Source organism: Mycteria americana, chromosome 7, assembly GCF_035582795.1.
Source record: "Mycteria americana isolate JAX WOST 10 ecotype Jacksonville Zoo and Gardens chromosome 7, USCA_MyAme_1.0, whole genome shotgun sequence".
NCBI classification, from domain to species: domain Eukaryota; kingdom Metazoa; phylum Chordata; class Aves; order Ciconiiformes; family Ciconiidae; genus Mycteria; species Mycteria americana.
The window spans coordinates 58074520-58086904 of record NC_134371.1 but is presented as its reverse complement, the minus strand read 5'-3'; the positions used below and the strand labels follow the sequence as shown (position 1 = coordinate 58086904).

Below are 12385 nucleotides of genomic sequence, written 5' to 3'. Positions count from 1 at the left end.
AGAAATGTAGTTCCCAAATAAAAGGTTAAAAAAAAAAAAAGTCTCCACTGCTGCCACATCCGTAAGATCTCCACAAGCAGCAGTCACATGCTGTGACAAAGGAGGGAGGGTCATGTCGTGCCCATTGCTGGAGTCTCAACATCTGCTGGAGGATGACTGCTTTTCAGATGGCATCACTGCCGTGCGCAAGCTGTCAGAGGCATGCCCCTGCAAGGGACAGACAACCGAACTTGGCCTCGCTCGCAGGCAGGTGCTCACTCGCTCCTGTAACTTTCACTATCAAAGAGAGCTTCGAGGTGCCGCAGGCACTTACTGCACAAGTGACTCTTCCTGGCAGAGGCTGCAGAGGTTCCTGCTGGAAGCATCCGCAGGCTCATTACTACATGAGAAGGAAGCTTGTGAGCTGCCAATTTCTAGTGAAACCTTTGCCCTCACTTGGCTGCTTTACCGCCGTGTGCCAGATGTTCAGGGAAGTGAGCCCTAGCAAGCAAGAGAGCTCCTTCTGATTCACTAATGACGGGCAAAAAACCGCCCTGGAATCAGCCTCAGCGGCAGGCTGTGATGGCTGGTTTGCATAACCGGCGCTTGTAAATTCCTCTGTTTGTTGCAGGAAGCATCTACTCTCCACGCAACAGAGAAACCTTCAGCTTTTGACCATTATTTTAACAGAGAAGAGCAGTACACGACCAAACCAAGACTCTAACTGTTCTGAGTGACTGTCCATGAGTAATCCACCTCTGGGGATGCACTAGCAGCAGCCGTTTCATCAGAGGAGGGGTGCCTGGAATTGTCAGCAGGCCCTTGCAGCAGTGACTGCAAGTCAGCACTGCCAGACCAGTCACCAGACGCACAAACAACTCACATCTGTGACCCTTCTGCAGTAATCATGGTTCATGCGACTGCAGGCTGTGGGGCTCCAACTCACTTCCTTTCCACTTGGTACACTGACGTATTAGGTCAGCATGGCGCAACGCTCCCCTCTGCTAACCGTGTCACCTTTCTCCATCCCACACTCCTTTTCCCCCATTTACTTGCAACAAGTGCAATTATTTTCTGCTTCAGTTTATTCTAATGCTTGTCAAATGACTGAAATCAAATTACCAGGGTTTTAGTCGCTCAGATTCACCCACCTTTCCCCTTCTTAAAGACAGGTCTATACTCTCCAGTGATACAGTACTGCCCCAACTTGCTGCCAGACTTGCAATTTTGAGTGCCAGCTCACCCAGAACTCTCTGATGGAGACTACCTTTGTTTTGCTGCTGATGTTGAATATTTAGCCAAGCCTGTCCTTTTTCTAAATTAATGTTTTCTCTCAAGTTTTTATTTGCTTCCAGGTATTTCTGTTTTAGTGTGAAATAAAAAGCAGCTGAGCTTTTACTTTTTCTTTGGTCCATATTCCACTGCTCCTCTTTCTGGATATAGTGCCTCCCAGGGCACCGAGGCATCACGCAGATCTCCGGAAGGCTTGCACCAGACTGTATGTAACACATCAAATCCTCTGCCTCATCATTGCGCTGCTGCTTCTGCATCACACCGATTCTTTTTCCTTGTAACGTCTCCTGAAAATCCTCCTCTCTACAAAGCACTTAGTCCTTCCTCAGTATGCAAGTGCTGCCAAAAGACTAACATAACACAGAGCAAATCCCTCTCAGCTGCAGGGAGAATAAGCTTATCCGACCACTGACCCCAGCAATAAATAGCCAGTCGCCTTTCATTTACTCTTCTCAGACAAACTCCCTTTGATTTCACTTGAGACAGGACTAATCAAGGATCCTAGTACCTGGCCCAGAATCCCTGGTCAAGCAGGTCCAAGCAGCTCCAGGTCTGGTGTCTGAAGGAATTCAGAAAGTCTCATACCCCACCTGTGACTGTACCATGGACACATGCAGTTGCCATCAACATTCAGGGGCAAAGGAAACATCAGAGGGCAGAGTTCGGCCCATTTTTTTGAAGAATGTGTCCACTTCCGCAGCAGTCACGTTCTTTAGCAGGATGCTTCCGTTTCCCTTATCTCTGGCCTGAGGTCAGACTCCCGACTGTAACTACTGGTTTGCAGTGGGGATAAACTTGCAGAGGGACAGGCCTAATGTCAGATAAGGAATAAGCAACAGTGGCATACAGAGCTCCTAGGTCAAGCAAGTGCCTCTAGATGAATCCAGGAAAGGAAGAAGCTCCCTTTTCTCTGGAAAATCAGCTGAGAGAGAAACAGAAACTCTCCACAGAGAGCACTGGGCAGGCATTTGTCATTTTGAACTTACCACACGCTGATAAAAATACTAACACTCGCTACCAGAACAAACAGACGCCTACGTCTTCTTCCCATAGCACTGGTAGTTCTCCATCGGGTCGTTTCTTCTAGCTAAGAGACAGCACTTTTTGCATCGTTTTCCACTAGAAAAAGCAGCTGTGCTAGCCACCTGCTTGCAGCTAAAGCCAGTGACAGCAAGATCTTACCCTCAAATAGAGAGAGATCAGACTAGAGAGGACAAGACATATGTTTTCCAGTCACCTGGACTGCATCCTAAAGCATTCAAAGAACTGGCTCAGCAACCTCAAAAACCAGCAACAACTCCCTTTGGGAACTTGTGTAGAACAGGTAGGGTGTGAAAGGATTGAAAATGGACAAAAGTAGTGCCTAGCCTTAAGAAGGCAAAAAAAGGGAAGAGAGTTGATTTATGATTTTGATTCTCAGAATAGCAAGATTAATTATTTGTAAGCACCTGAAAAAAATAACAAAGACTGAGTAGCAACCCAGGCGGATTTGTCAAGAGTGAATCATTATTAAAAAAAAAAGTATTTCTTTATACAGGAAAAAAAGTATCATAGGGGAGAAGCAAGACATGAACTGAAATTCAGTAAGGCTTTTGACGTATCACTTTCACAAACACGCCATAAAATGTTATTAATGATACTACTGTGATACAATTTCGGAAGTGGCCAAAAAACTATGCAGGAGGAGTTCTCAGTGGGCTCACTGTAGAAATGGAAGGATGCTATTACTTTGGGGTCTGCCTAGGAACCAACTTTGTTTAGTGTTTTCATTATCAACCTGGATGATGGAGTAAAAAGTATGTTTATTAAATTGCAGAGGACATGAATCTGGAAAGAATGGTAGGTATGCTGGAAAGCTCTGCCAAAGGAACTTGGCACATTGGAGGAGTGTTCTGGCAGAAAGAATCTGTAGGGTGCACAGTGCTGCTCTTTGGCAGGAAGAGCCAACGGCACAAGCACAGGGTGTGGAGCTGTGGAGGTAGCTGCTCTTCAGTTCTTCCTGAGACCTGGAATCTCAAGGAACTGGACACTCACCTTCAGTCCCATGCCATTGTGGAAAAGGCAGTCAAAACAGTGGATGTATAAAGAATGAGAACTGCGAGGCTAGTGAAGTAGCTGTTTGCTCCTCTCTATTTGCTGTACTCTGTACATTTTTGGGCACTGCTCTTTAAGAAAAAGATGAATCGACTGCAGGCATTCAAAAGAGCAACAGGAATTAAGAGATCTGGAAAACATCACCTACAAGAACTGACAAAAATGGAGTGTTTATTCCAGAGAAATGAAGGATAAGGAGCCAACCACAAGAGCATTGAAGTAACATGCAATGCAAGAAGCCCAAGTTCTGCTGGGCACTGAAGCACTCAGTTAAGATTACTGCAATCGCTCTCCTCAGTCTTCTAGCAAGTGTTAACAAACTACTCGCTGCATCTTTCCAAGAGCAGGGGATACTACATTAGAACCTGGTGATGACCGCATGACTGCAAGCATCAGGTGGAAATTCAATTTGTTTTGAAGTAAACCAATCCATCCTTTGAACTTCAAGCTAAACACTAGGAGTCCCCACGGCTGCGTTCAGGTTGTGCAGGGCACTGACACTGCCAGGGCTTTCCCTTGCCCAGAATGAAGAACAAGAGCATGACATAAATCAAAGAAAATTACTTGTGACTCAATTATGCATGTTATGAAAGCCCACTTGTGCTTGCCCAGAGGCTGACAGGTAACTTCATCTGTCTGGTACCAGGAAAATAATTGCAAGTTGGTGCCAGTGTGAGACAAGAGCAAGGTATGAGCCTTAGGGCCATCTATGTAACAACTGTATATAATCATGTTCCCAGACTGTTTCATTCTGTATATGGTGAGCTGCCAACCTCCTCTCTGTCTCCAAACACATGATATAACATCCCATCCTCTGAACATTAATCCATTTGTCTGGTTATTTGTTGAAAAATAATTAAAGAACATTTGAAAACAGAGATATAAGATTTGTAAAACAAGAACTATACCTAAATAGAGGCCATTCATTCCAGACTTCATGACAACAGATAAAGATGAGCCATCCACTGAATGGGAAGTCAGTGACCACAACCTGTTCCATTTAGCATGGGTGAATTACAGAGAACAACCCTGACTAAGAACAGGTTCATGGTACTTCAGAAGGCAACTAATGCAACTGACTGGGACAAAATATTTACATGGGGAAAGCAGTGGATTCACCGTTTCAATGGTTTTAAATTAGACTTGATACTGTTCTTCCGGATGATACTTTAGCCAAACACAAATAATGAATCTCAGTGCAGCAATAACAGAGCAAAATATAATGGTCTGTGCTATTCAAAAGGTCGTATTAAGTCTGTGGATTGTAGCCTTTTCAACAAGCTGTGCTGCTGCTGTGTCCTCCTCCCGTCCTGTACCATCACATCCTCAACCCCAAACTCCCATTTCCTCCCCTTGCTATTGCTCTTTTCCCTCCTCTGCTCTTAAATCCTAAGAGTCCATAAATTCCATGCAAAAGTTGGTCCTTTTATATACTCTTTAAAATAAATAAAAATTAACTTTATTGTTCATAGCACACACCAACATAATCTTGAATAGAAAGCCTCATCTGTGATGCAAGGTCAGGTTACAGAGAGATGTCTTTGTAAAGCATATTTAATTAAAGCTGAAGTCCATGGAGGTAAAAAAGCCTTCACTTAAATGCAGCAGGACACATAGGGGAACTCTCTTCAGACCAAAACGTGGCAAATATGACTGTGATACCATGTCTGCCCACTGTTTCTAATTAGGTGACCTTCACAATGCCAGCTGACAGCGTTCTTACCACTTTCTCCTTGTAAACAATGTATTTCAGCCACTTGAAATCCTGCCATTTGAATCCCGCCAGAACAAACAGGGAATCTTTCTCATACTGCTCCATTTTCTGGATTGCACCTTCAGGATATGTGATCCGGAGAGTTGTCTTGCCACCCACATCTTTTTCAAAGCCCTTCACTGGAGCCGAGTTCAGCCTGCAGGGCAACCAGAGAAGACACTGTCATGGATTCCCACTTACACTCATGCGTGTTGATGATACAGCAATCGCTGCCGGGCAAGAGCTCCCTGTACACAGCTGTTACAGCAGCAAACGTTAACTCTTGCAGTTCTTCATCAAACATTTATGAAGCTTTATACCACGTGACAACAGTTTAGTTAGAAGCTATTTAAATTATTTCATTGAATATAATGCAAACCACTTCTGCACATCCACTCTTGTGATTTAAATTGGGTTGGAAGCTTTGGAAAAGGAAACTGAAAGATATTGTCCTTGCAAATTTAGAGTTACAAACTAAGCATGAATATTTTAACATCCCATCGCTCCTGGGATATCTTACTTGGATTCTGCAAGACTGTGCTGAAACAGAGGATGCAGCTCCGTGGCAGGTTAAGCAAACTGAAACTGGTCTCATGCTCCAGCCCCAGTCCAGAGCTTACACTGCTCATCTTACCTGCAGTGAGATTGTTTAGGGAACTAAGCCAGCTAATAATTTAAAAAAAAAAAAAAAAAAAAAAAAAAGTAACCATCTCTAGCTGGTTTAATTCCCCAAACTGGCCCACCCAGAAGGCGAGCTGCCCTGCAGTGCCAGCGCAAAGGAAGAGCTTGGGCCGCGCAGCTGGGGTAGGGCTCAGCAGCACTGCGGTCTCACTGACTCGCAGGAGTTTCTGCTGGGGAAGCGCATCCCACTCCGAAAACACCCGAGCAGACACACAGCTTTGCTCTTGGGCACACTGATTTCTAAGGGGATGCTATGTGTTTAGCTGTGCTTTTGTTAAAACACCCTTCACAGGGACAAAGCTTTTTCCCTTCAAAAAACAAACTGCTCTGGCGTCAACAGCAATGATGACTTGCACGACATTAAAGTTATTCAGAACTTCTATTCAAAGCTAGAAACCCAAAGCCGAGGAAATTTCAAGTAACTTGGAATACACATCTTGCTGACATCAAACAGCAGACCTTGATGGAACAGCATTGCCTGCTTGAATTATTGCAGCCTTCTTGACTTGGGGTGGTTCAATATACTAGAAAGTGCTTATGGACTGCAAATTTTGCCATGTAGGAATGTTAATGAGGATCTGGATTTGATTTTTCAGCCTGGGTAAGCATTTTAGGTGGGAAACCTTTTAGTAGAAGAAAATCCCTGTATACAATCTAAAATTCTATTCAGAATTAAGGAGAATAAATTCCTATGTATTTTTAGTAAAAATAATTACTTTATCATCAGGAATAAAACATTAAAGGGAAAACAACTTAAGAATCGGCACCACCACAATTTACATAGGAGATGAAGCCTTTTTTTGTGGTTTATAAACCCTCACTTTGTACCCTGACTCTGAGGCATCTAGACCTGACTGCCTGCAAAAACAATGCTCCCAGCCAGCCTGATCCCTTGCTTTTTCCTCTGTTGCTGACAGCGCTTTCACACATCACTCACTTTGCTATGGACGTTACTTAAACTTCAAGGCATTGTGTCTCTTTGGGGTAGATGAGCCTACATAATGTAAAAACACATGGCCCTAAAGGTAACAGAGATAAATACAACGAAGCACTACGTAAAGAAAGCTAGTTATACATATTTTCATCTGTCTTGAAGTTGAGGGGAAGGTTAGCACCTGCAGTCATTTCAAATGTCAATGCGTAGCTCTTTGGCAGGGTTTTCCCCACCCCCAGCTTCTGGGTTCGCTCTTTCGCTGCTTACCTTGTTAAAGCACCCAAAACTTGGGACCCCTACTTTGCACCTAGACAGGAAACAAAACAAACCATTTCCCCAAGTAAAATGAACTCAGGTGTCCAGCAAAGGACCAGAATGTGAGCTGCTGACGGAGTCATAGCGATGGAGCCCTGCTAACGAGCCAGCGCTGTCGGCCCCGCGGGCAGTGCCGCAGGGGCAGCGCAGGCAACGGAGCAGGAAAAGTTCTGGCAGCCACAACCTGCGTTCGCGAAGGTGCGTGCTACACAGTTTGAACCCCTTCTCAGGCAGGACACGCTGGTAGTTATAAACACAGCTAAATCTTAGAGAACCTCAGTTAGGACGCCAGGCCTCCTCATACTGCCCACGGACAGGCAGTTTTCTCCATAAGAAGTTTCGGAGTGTTTCTCTGTCTCTGTATCCACTGACAACACAGGGAGCTTAGAGACACTAACTCCTAACCTAGGCACCACGAAGACCCTCCCAAATATCACTAAAGTATCATCATCAGGTGAATCCCTGTCTCATTCTAACCAGGAATTTCTGACACATACTTGTTTTTCCCCTGTCTGCAATCTATTCTAGGTAGGGATTTCAGAGCACTGATGACTGACTGCTGCAAGAAGCTCCTGCCAGGTAAACAGTGTGACAGCTGGGAGTAACATCTGCACTGAAATCTGATAATATCCAGTTAAAAAAAACCCTGGTAACTAACTCACTCCAAGCTGTTTTAGAACTGTCAAAGCTGATCTGACTCTTCACCACAAGATCAAAATTTCTTGCCGCAATTAGCTATCCTCACATGGTAACACATGATGCATCAAAAAACTCCACATACTGCTGGATCACTCCTTTGTTCATAAATGTACCACACTTTTTCCCTTAAAATTCACCTCCTAGGTCCCAAATCTGATCCTTCAAAGGGGTTTTGCAACCCATGAAAAAGGATGCTATACACAAGGGACTTCCCCAGGAGTAAAGGAAACGGTTGGATACATTAAGAAGAAGTCTGCTCTCATCTCCTCAGTCCCACATCCAAGCACCTGGCTTCATTTAACCTTTACAGTTGACTTTTCTCTCCTTGATCCATCCCACAAACAGCACAGGTGCTTAGCTGCCCTCTTATCCTCTCGGCTTGCAAACTGACACAGATTTACTGATGTGGGGATAAAAGTTTGAACTTTTCATTTGGAAATTAAATAGTGGACTTTCTGATGTAAATCTTAGTGGGTGGCTTAGTCCAGAAGGATTGAAACTGTTCTCTTGCTACTTTTTGAAGAGTCCAAGCCCAAGAAGAGGCTATAACTGAATTTTAATCCAGCTCAAATAACTGCAAGTCACCAGACTATGACGAGCAGTAAGAGCTCTTCGCTAGCAACTGATAGTGGGATGAACTAGGGGAAGGGCTGTAAAAGTTTCATCCTGTTCTGAATAGTCATCCCTGTGTCCAGAACACTGTCAGGAAGCAGGGAACCGTTCACAGGAACAAAGGACTGAAAGAGATCTTCTTGGTCTTTTTGTCCAGAGTTAGAGGGTATTTATTACTTTAGGTATATTCTATTCTTTCCTCATCTGCCCATTACTAGCGCATGGGAGAGAAAGGAGACCATGCTAAATGATACCTTCTCTATGTCTTAGAGAAGGATTCTTTTACTAATCCTTTTCTTTCTTCCACCTTAGCTAAGAATTTGCTATTTGCCACCATGTCTCATGGTTGACTAAAGTTCAGAGGGATTATATCAGCTACATTCCCTTTAATATGAAATCAGTTATCTTACTAAGGAAAAAAACCCCAACAGCTTAGACTACGTTAAACCAGTTTTTATAAACTTACACTGCGGTTTATCCCACTTTTCCTATTTACCATCGTAATATTTTGGTTACTCATGATTCAGAACCTGCTATAAAGCTCTGCATGTTTTTCGAGTCAGACTAATGGGTCTGTAGCTCCCTAGAGCACATCCCCCCTCCCTCCTACACACACACTCTCTCTCAGTCTCCATTAGTACAGGTATTATGTTTGTTAATCTCCAGTCACCCAGAACACCTCCCTGACTTGACAGATTTATTACCAAGAGTTATGACTAGACCTGTGATTTCACATATCAGCACGTTTTTCAAGCATTCTGAGATGGCGATGATCCAGGTCCTCAGCGAAAGCAGGAAGTCCTAACTTTGGCTGTGGTCGTTTCCACTCCTATGCCACTCTGCTTCTGCTCCCTTATTCAACATCATCATCCGCGGTGAAACAGCGGCAAAGGATTTACAGTTTCTAGGGTGCACCTACAGGTGTTTAATCATTACTGGGTCCTCACTCATAGAGGCTTACTGCTTCCTAAGACCCTGTGCTGCACTGCCCTTAGTTCTTCCCATCCTAACTGTGAAGTGTGGGTCCCGGGGAATGCTACACATGTATGACCAATAATACTTCCCTGAGCTACCTAAGGGATGTATCTGGGAGCAGAACTAACAATATGTTTTACTGCTTCACCACCTAAGGGCATCACAAAAGAAGCAGCTTTTAGAAAGAAGCTATTAAGAGAAGGTTCAAGTGGGATCATAGGAGAGAGCACATTCCCAAACAGCAGTGGAAAATGGAATGCTTGAGGAGTGCCTTTACCCTTTGATGTGATCACCATTTATAACAAACACTTATATGCTCTTTTTTTTTTCCCCTCCATATTCGTTAATACTTCCATAATAATAGATATTATCACTAGAGTAGGTTTAGCCTTTGCCTGCATAGCATGTGAATCGATACCAAAACTGAATATATGACAAGAAAACTGTGATGGCAAAGACTCACCTGACAACAACATCATAGTCATCAATTTTTAACCCCAACGACTTATTTGCAAGTACTCCACCATTTCCCACAATAATACATCGCCGGCAGCTGAGACTGTGGAAGAAACAGAGGAAAGAGGTGATTTTTGTAACATAACTTCAAACACACCGAGCTGCACATGTTTAGTTTGCACCTACCTGAGAACTACAGGAAACCTTTTGGAATATTAAGAATTAAGGGGAGGACAGAGATACACTTGATCCCCAGCTCACCCCATCATGCCCAGGCATTACACATGATAAACTGCTTTCAACACCTCACACCATGTGTGGCCTAATGAGATGAGCTGTCAGGACAAGCAGCTCCTCTCCCCCCACACCTCTGGTATGATGGGCTTGAATCAAACCCATCTGTTTACTTAAACCTTCTCATTATTCATTTAGCACTGACATAACAATAAACCAAAGGCTTAGTGAGGAAGTCCTCTCTCCAAGCAATTTTCTGAGTGCAGGCAGATCTTGCCAGGTTATCTGGGGTGTGCTCACCTTGCTGAGTGCAAAATTGCTGCAGTTATCATGACACTTCAAGAGACAGAAAAACATTAAATGGATAGAAAAAGGGACACCCCCCCATCCAGTAGGAAACATATATGGAGACACAATGGGTGAGGAAGGGTAAGGAAAATAACCTTATTTAACAGACAGGAAAGAGAAGGAAGAGAACAGTTTCTCGTGGAACCGCGAGTCATGAGAACTCTCTGCAGCAGATGTTAAAAAACGATTTCATTTTGAAGATGGAGAGAGGACTTCTTTCCAGCCATCTAATCCCAAACGCAGCTGGCTCTTCTGGCAATGTGCCTCTATCTCTGGTAGTTCACTCAAGGAATACGTGTCTGCAGAGCCTTTTTCGGAAAGGGTCCAAGGCAATCAGTTGTTTGGAGCAGATCTCTGGGCTAGGCAGCCTTCCTAGTCCCAGGCACAGTCGACTGGTCTCTTCTAGGCTGTCCTCACTGTGATCAGTCTAAAGAGCCAGTGTGAGGAAAGCTCTACTTACATGGGGTCTGTCTTTGCAGAGCGGGGCTGGAGCGCACTTAAAAGACTCAGCTAAACCACTGAGGGTTACCTCGCTGACAGAGCCATTAGCTGGAGATATGTGCAGAATTAACAGCACCAAGAAACATTCAGGAACAGCTTCCCCAGCCCAGATGAAGTTTCACTGCAGATCCCAGCCTTTCCAAAAGAAAAAGCCTCCTCAAGAAGATGGGCATATTAGGCCAGTGCTCATGTCCCCAAGGGCCGAAGAAGTGTGGATGTCTGTGATAATCAAATCACAATAAAGAAAGAACTTTGCAGACAACAGCACAGAAAAAAAATACAGTTCTGGCGACAAGGAGAAAGCAGAGGCAAGATCTGGTTCAGGCAGTATATGGTGTCAAGGAGGGAAGGGAAAGAGTCAGCCCCAAGTACACCCAACCGAGTGACAAAGATGGTAACAGCTTTGCCAAAACCTTTAAGGAAAAGGTGCTGCAGGAGGGAAAAAAGATGTAGTTCAGTTCTGGCCAAGTGAAATTTCAGATGAAAATACGCTCTTTTGATGATTACGGTAAGAAAGTTTGACCTCCTAAACAACAGACTGCTGGGTGAAATATTGCAATTTCTCTACCCAGTTGTCTCTGAGCCATGACTTTTCTTAATTTTATGTTTTGAAGAAGAATACCATGCTGCAATCCAAAGGCTGCAGGCTATAGACACTCCCCTCTATCCTCACTGTTAGGATGGATGCTAGCTCTTACCGATTTTGAATACAGATGTGTTTGTTTCAGCCTCAAACCACTTAATCGCATTCTTCCCTTTTCTGCTAAATTAAAGCACCATCTACTGTCAGCAGTCCCTTCCACATCTGCATGTGATCCACTTACTGACAAACCACTGTGTGTAAACATCTGCTTCTAGGTGGATAGTCAGTCATGGGTCAGACTGGTGAGCATGAGCTGCTACACATGAGATAAAAGACCCAGTTCCACCAGCCAAAGCTGTTCCAGCAGCCTCTTCATGGCCCTGTTCCCACACGGTACTTGTAGACTGAACAAAGCCCAATCTTACCTTTCTCTTGACCATACAAACTGGAGAGAGCTCATCACATTTCTTACGGTATGGCAGCTCTCCTAGATCTTGAGTCACATTTGCAGCACCTCTCTGAACCGTTTTCAACTTCTTCCGAAGTCTCTGAGGCACTGACTCTGGAAGACCAGCATGCGGAGCTAATGCTGCTTAAAGCAGGGTCCCTTTTACACAGAGATTTTATGTACATCATTCCAATGCTCTTTTTATAGTCATTGGTTTGCAGAATATAATCCTCATCTTGTAAACACAATCTGTTGTCACCTCTGAGATGCCCGACTTTTGATTTGGCTCCAGTAAAGGATTGCTCAGAAAAGGGCTCTATGGCAAGGTCTAGACTGACCCAGTCCTCCTACTCCATACTTCCCCAGTCTTTGGCTCTAGCAAATTTTCCTAGTGTAATTTTACATTTCTTACAGATCGGTCTTAACTACTGTGAACACCTGCCAGCAGGATTACACTAGAAGTGTCACAAAACGATTAAT

General features: G+C 44.0%; 1 protein-coding gene across 6 annotated transcripts in view; it reads right to left on the bottom strand.

Moving 5' to 3' along the window:
• Positions 1 to 12385, bottom strand: part of ST3GAL3 (ST3 beta-galactoside alpha-2,3-sialyltransferase 3) — a 190788-nt gene that overhangs the window by 44052 nt on the left and 134351 nt on the right. For all 6 annotated transcript variants that reach the window (XM_075508606.1, XM_075508602.1, XM_075508603.1 and 3 more), the window contains 2 exons: positions 9799 to 9894; positions 5090 to 5276 (listed from right to left, as the gene is read on the bottom strand). In XM_075508606.1, coding sequence (XP_075364721.1) covers positions 5090 to 5276; positions 9799 to 9894 — 283 coding nt within the window. The remainder of the gene's footprint in view (positions 1 to 5089; positions 5277 to 9798; positions 9895 to 12385) is intronic.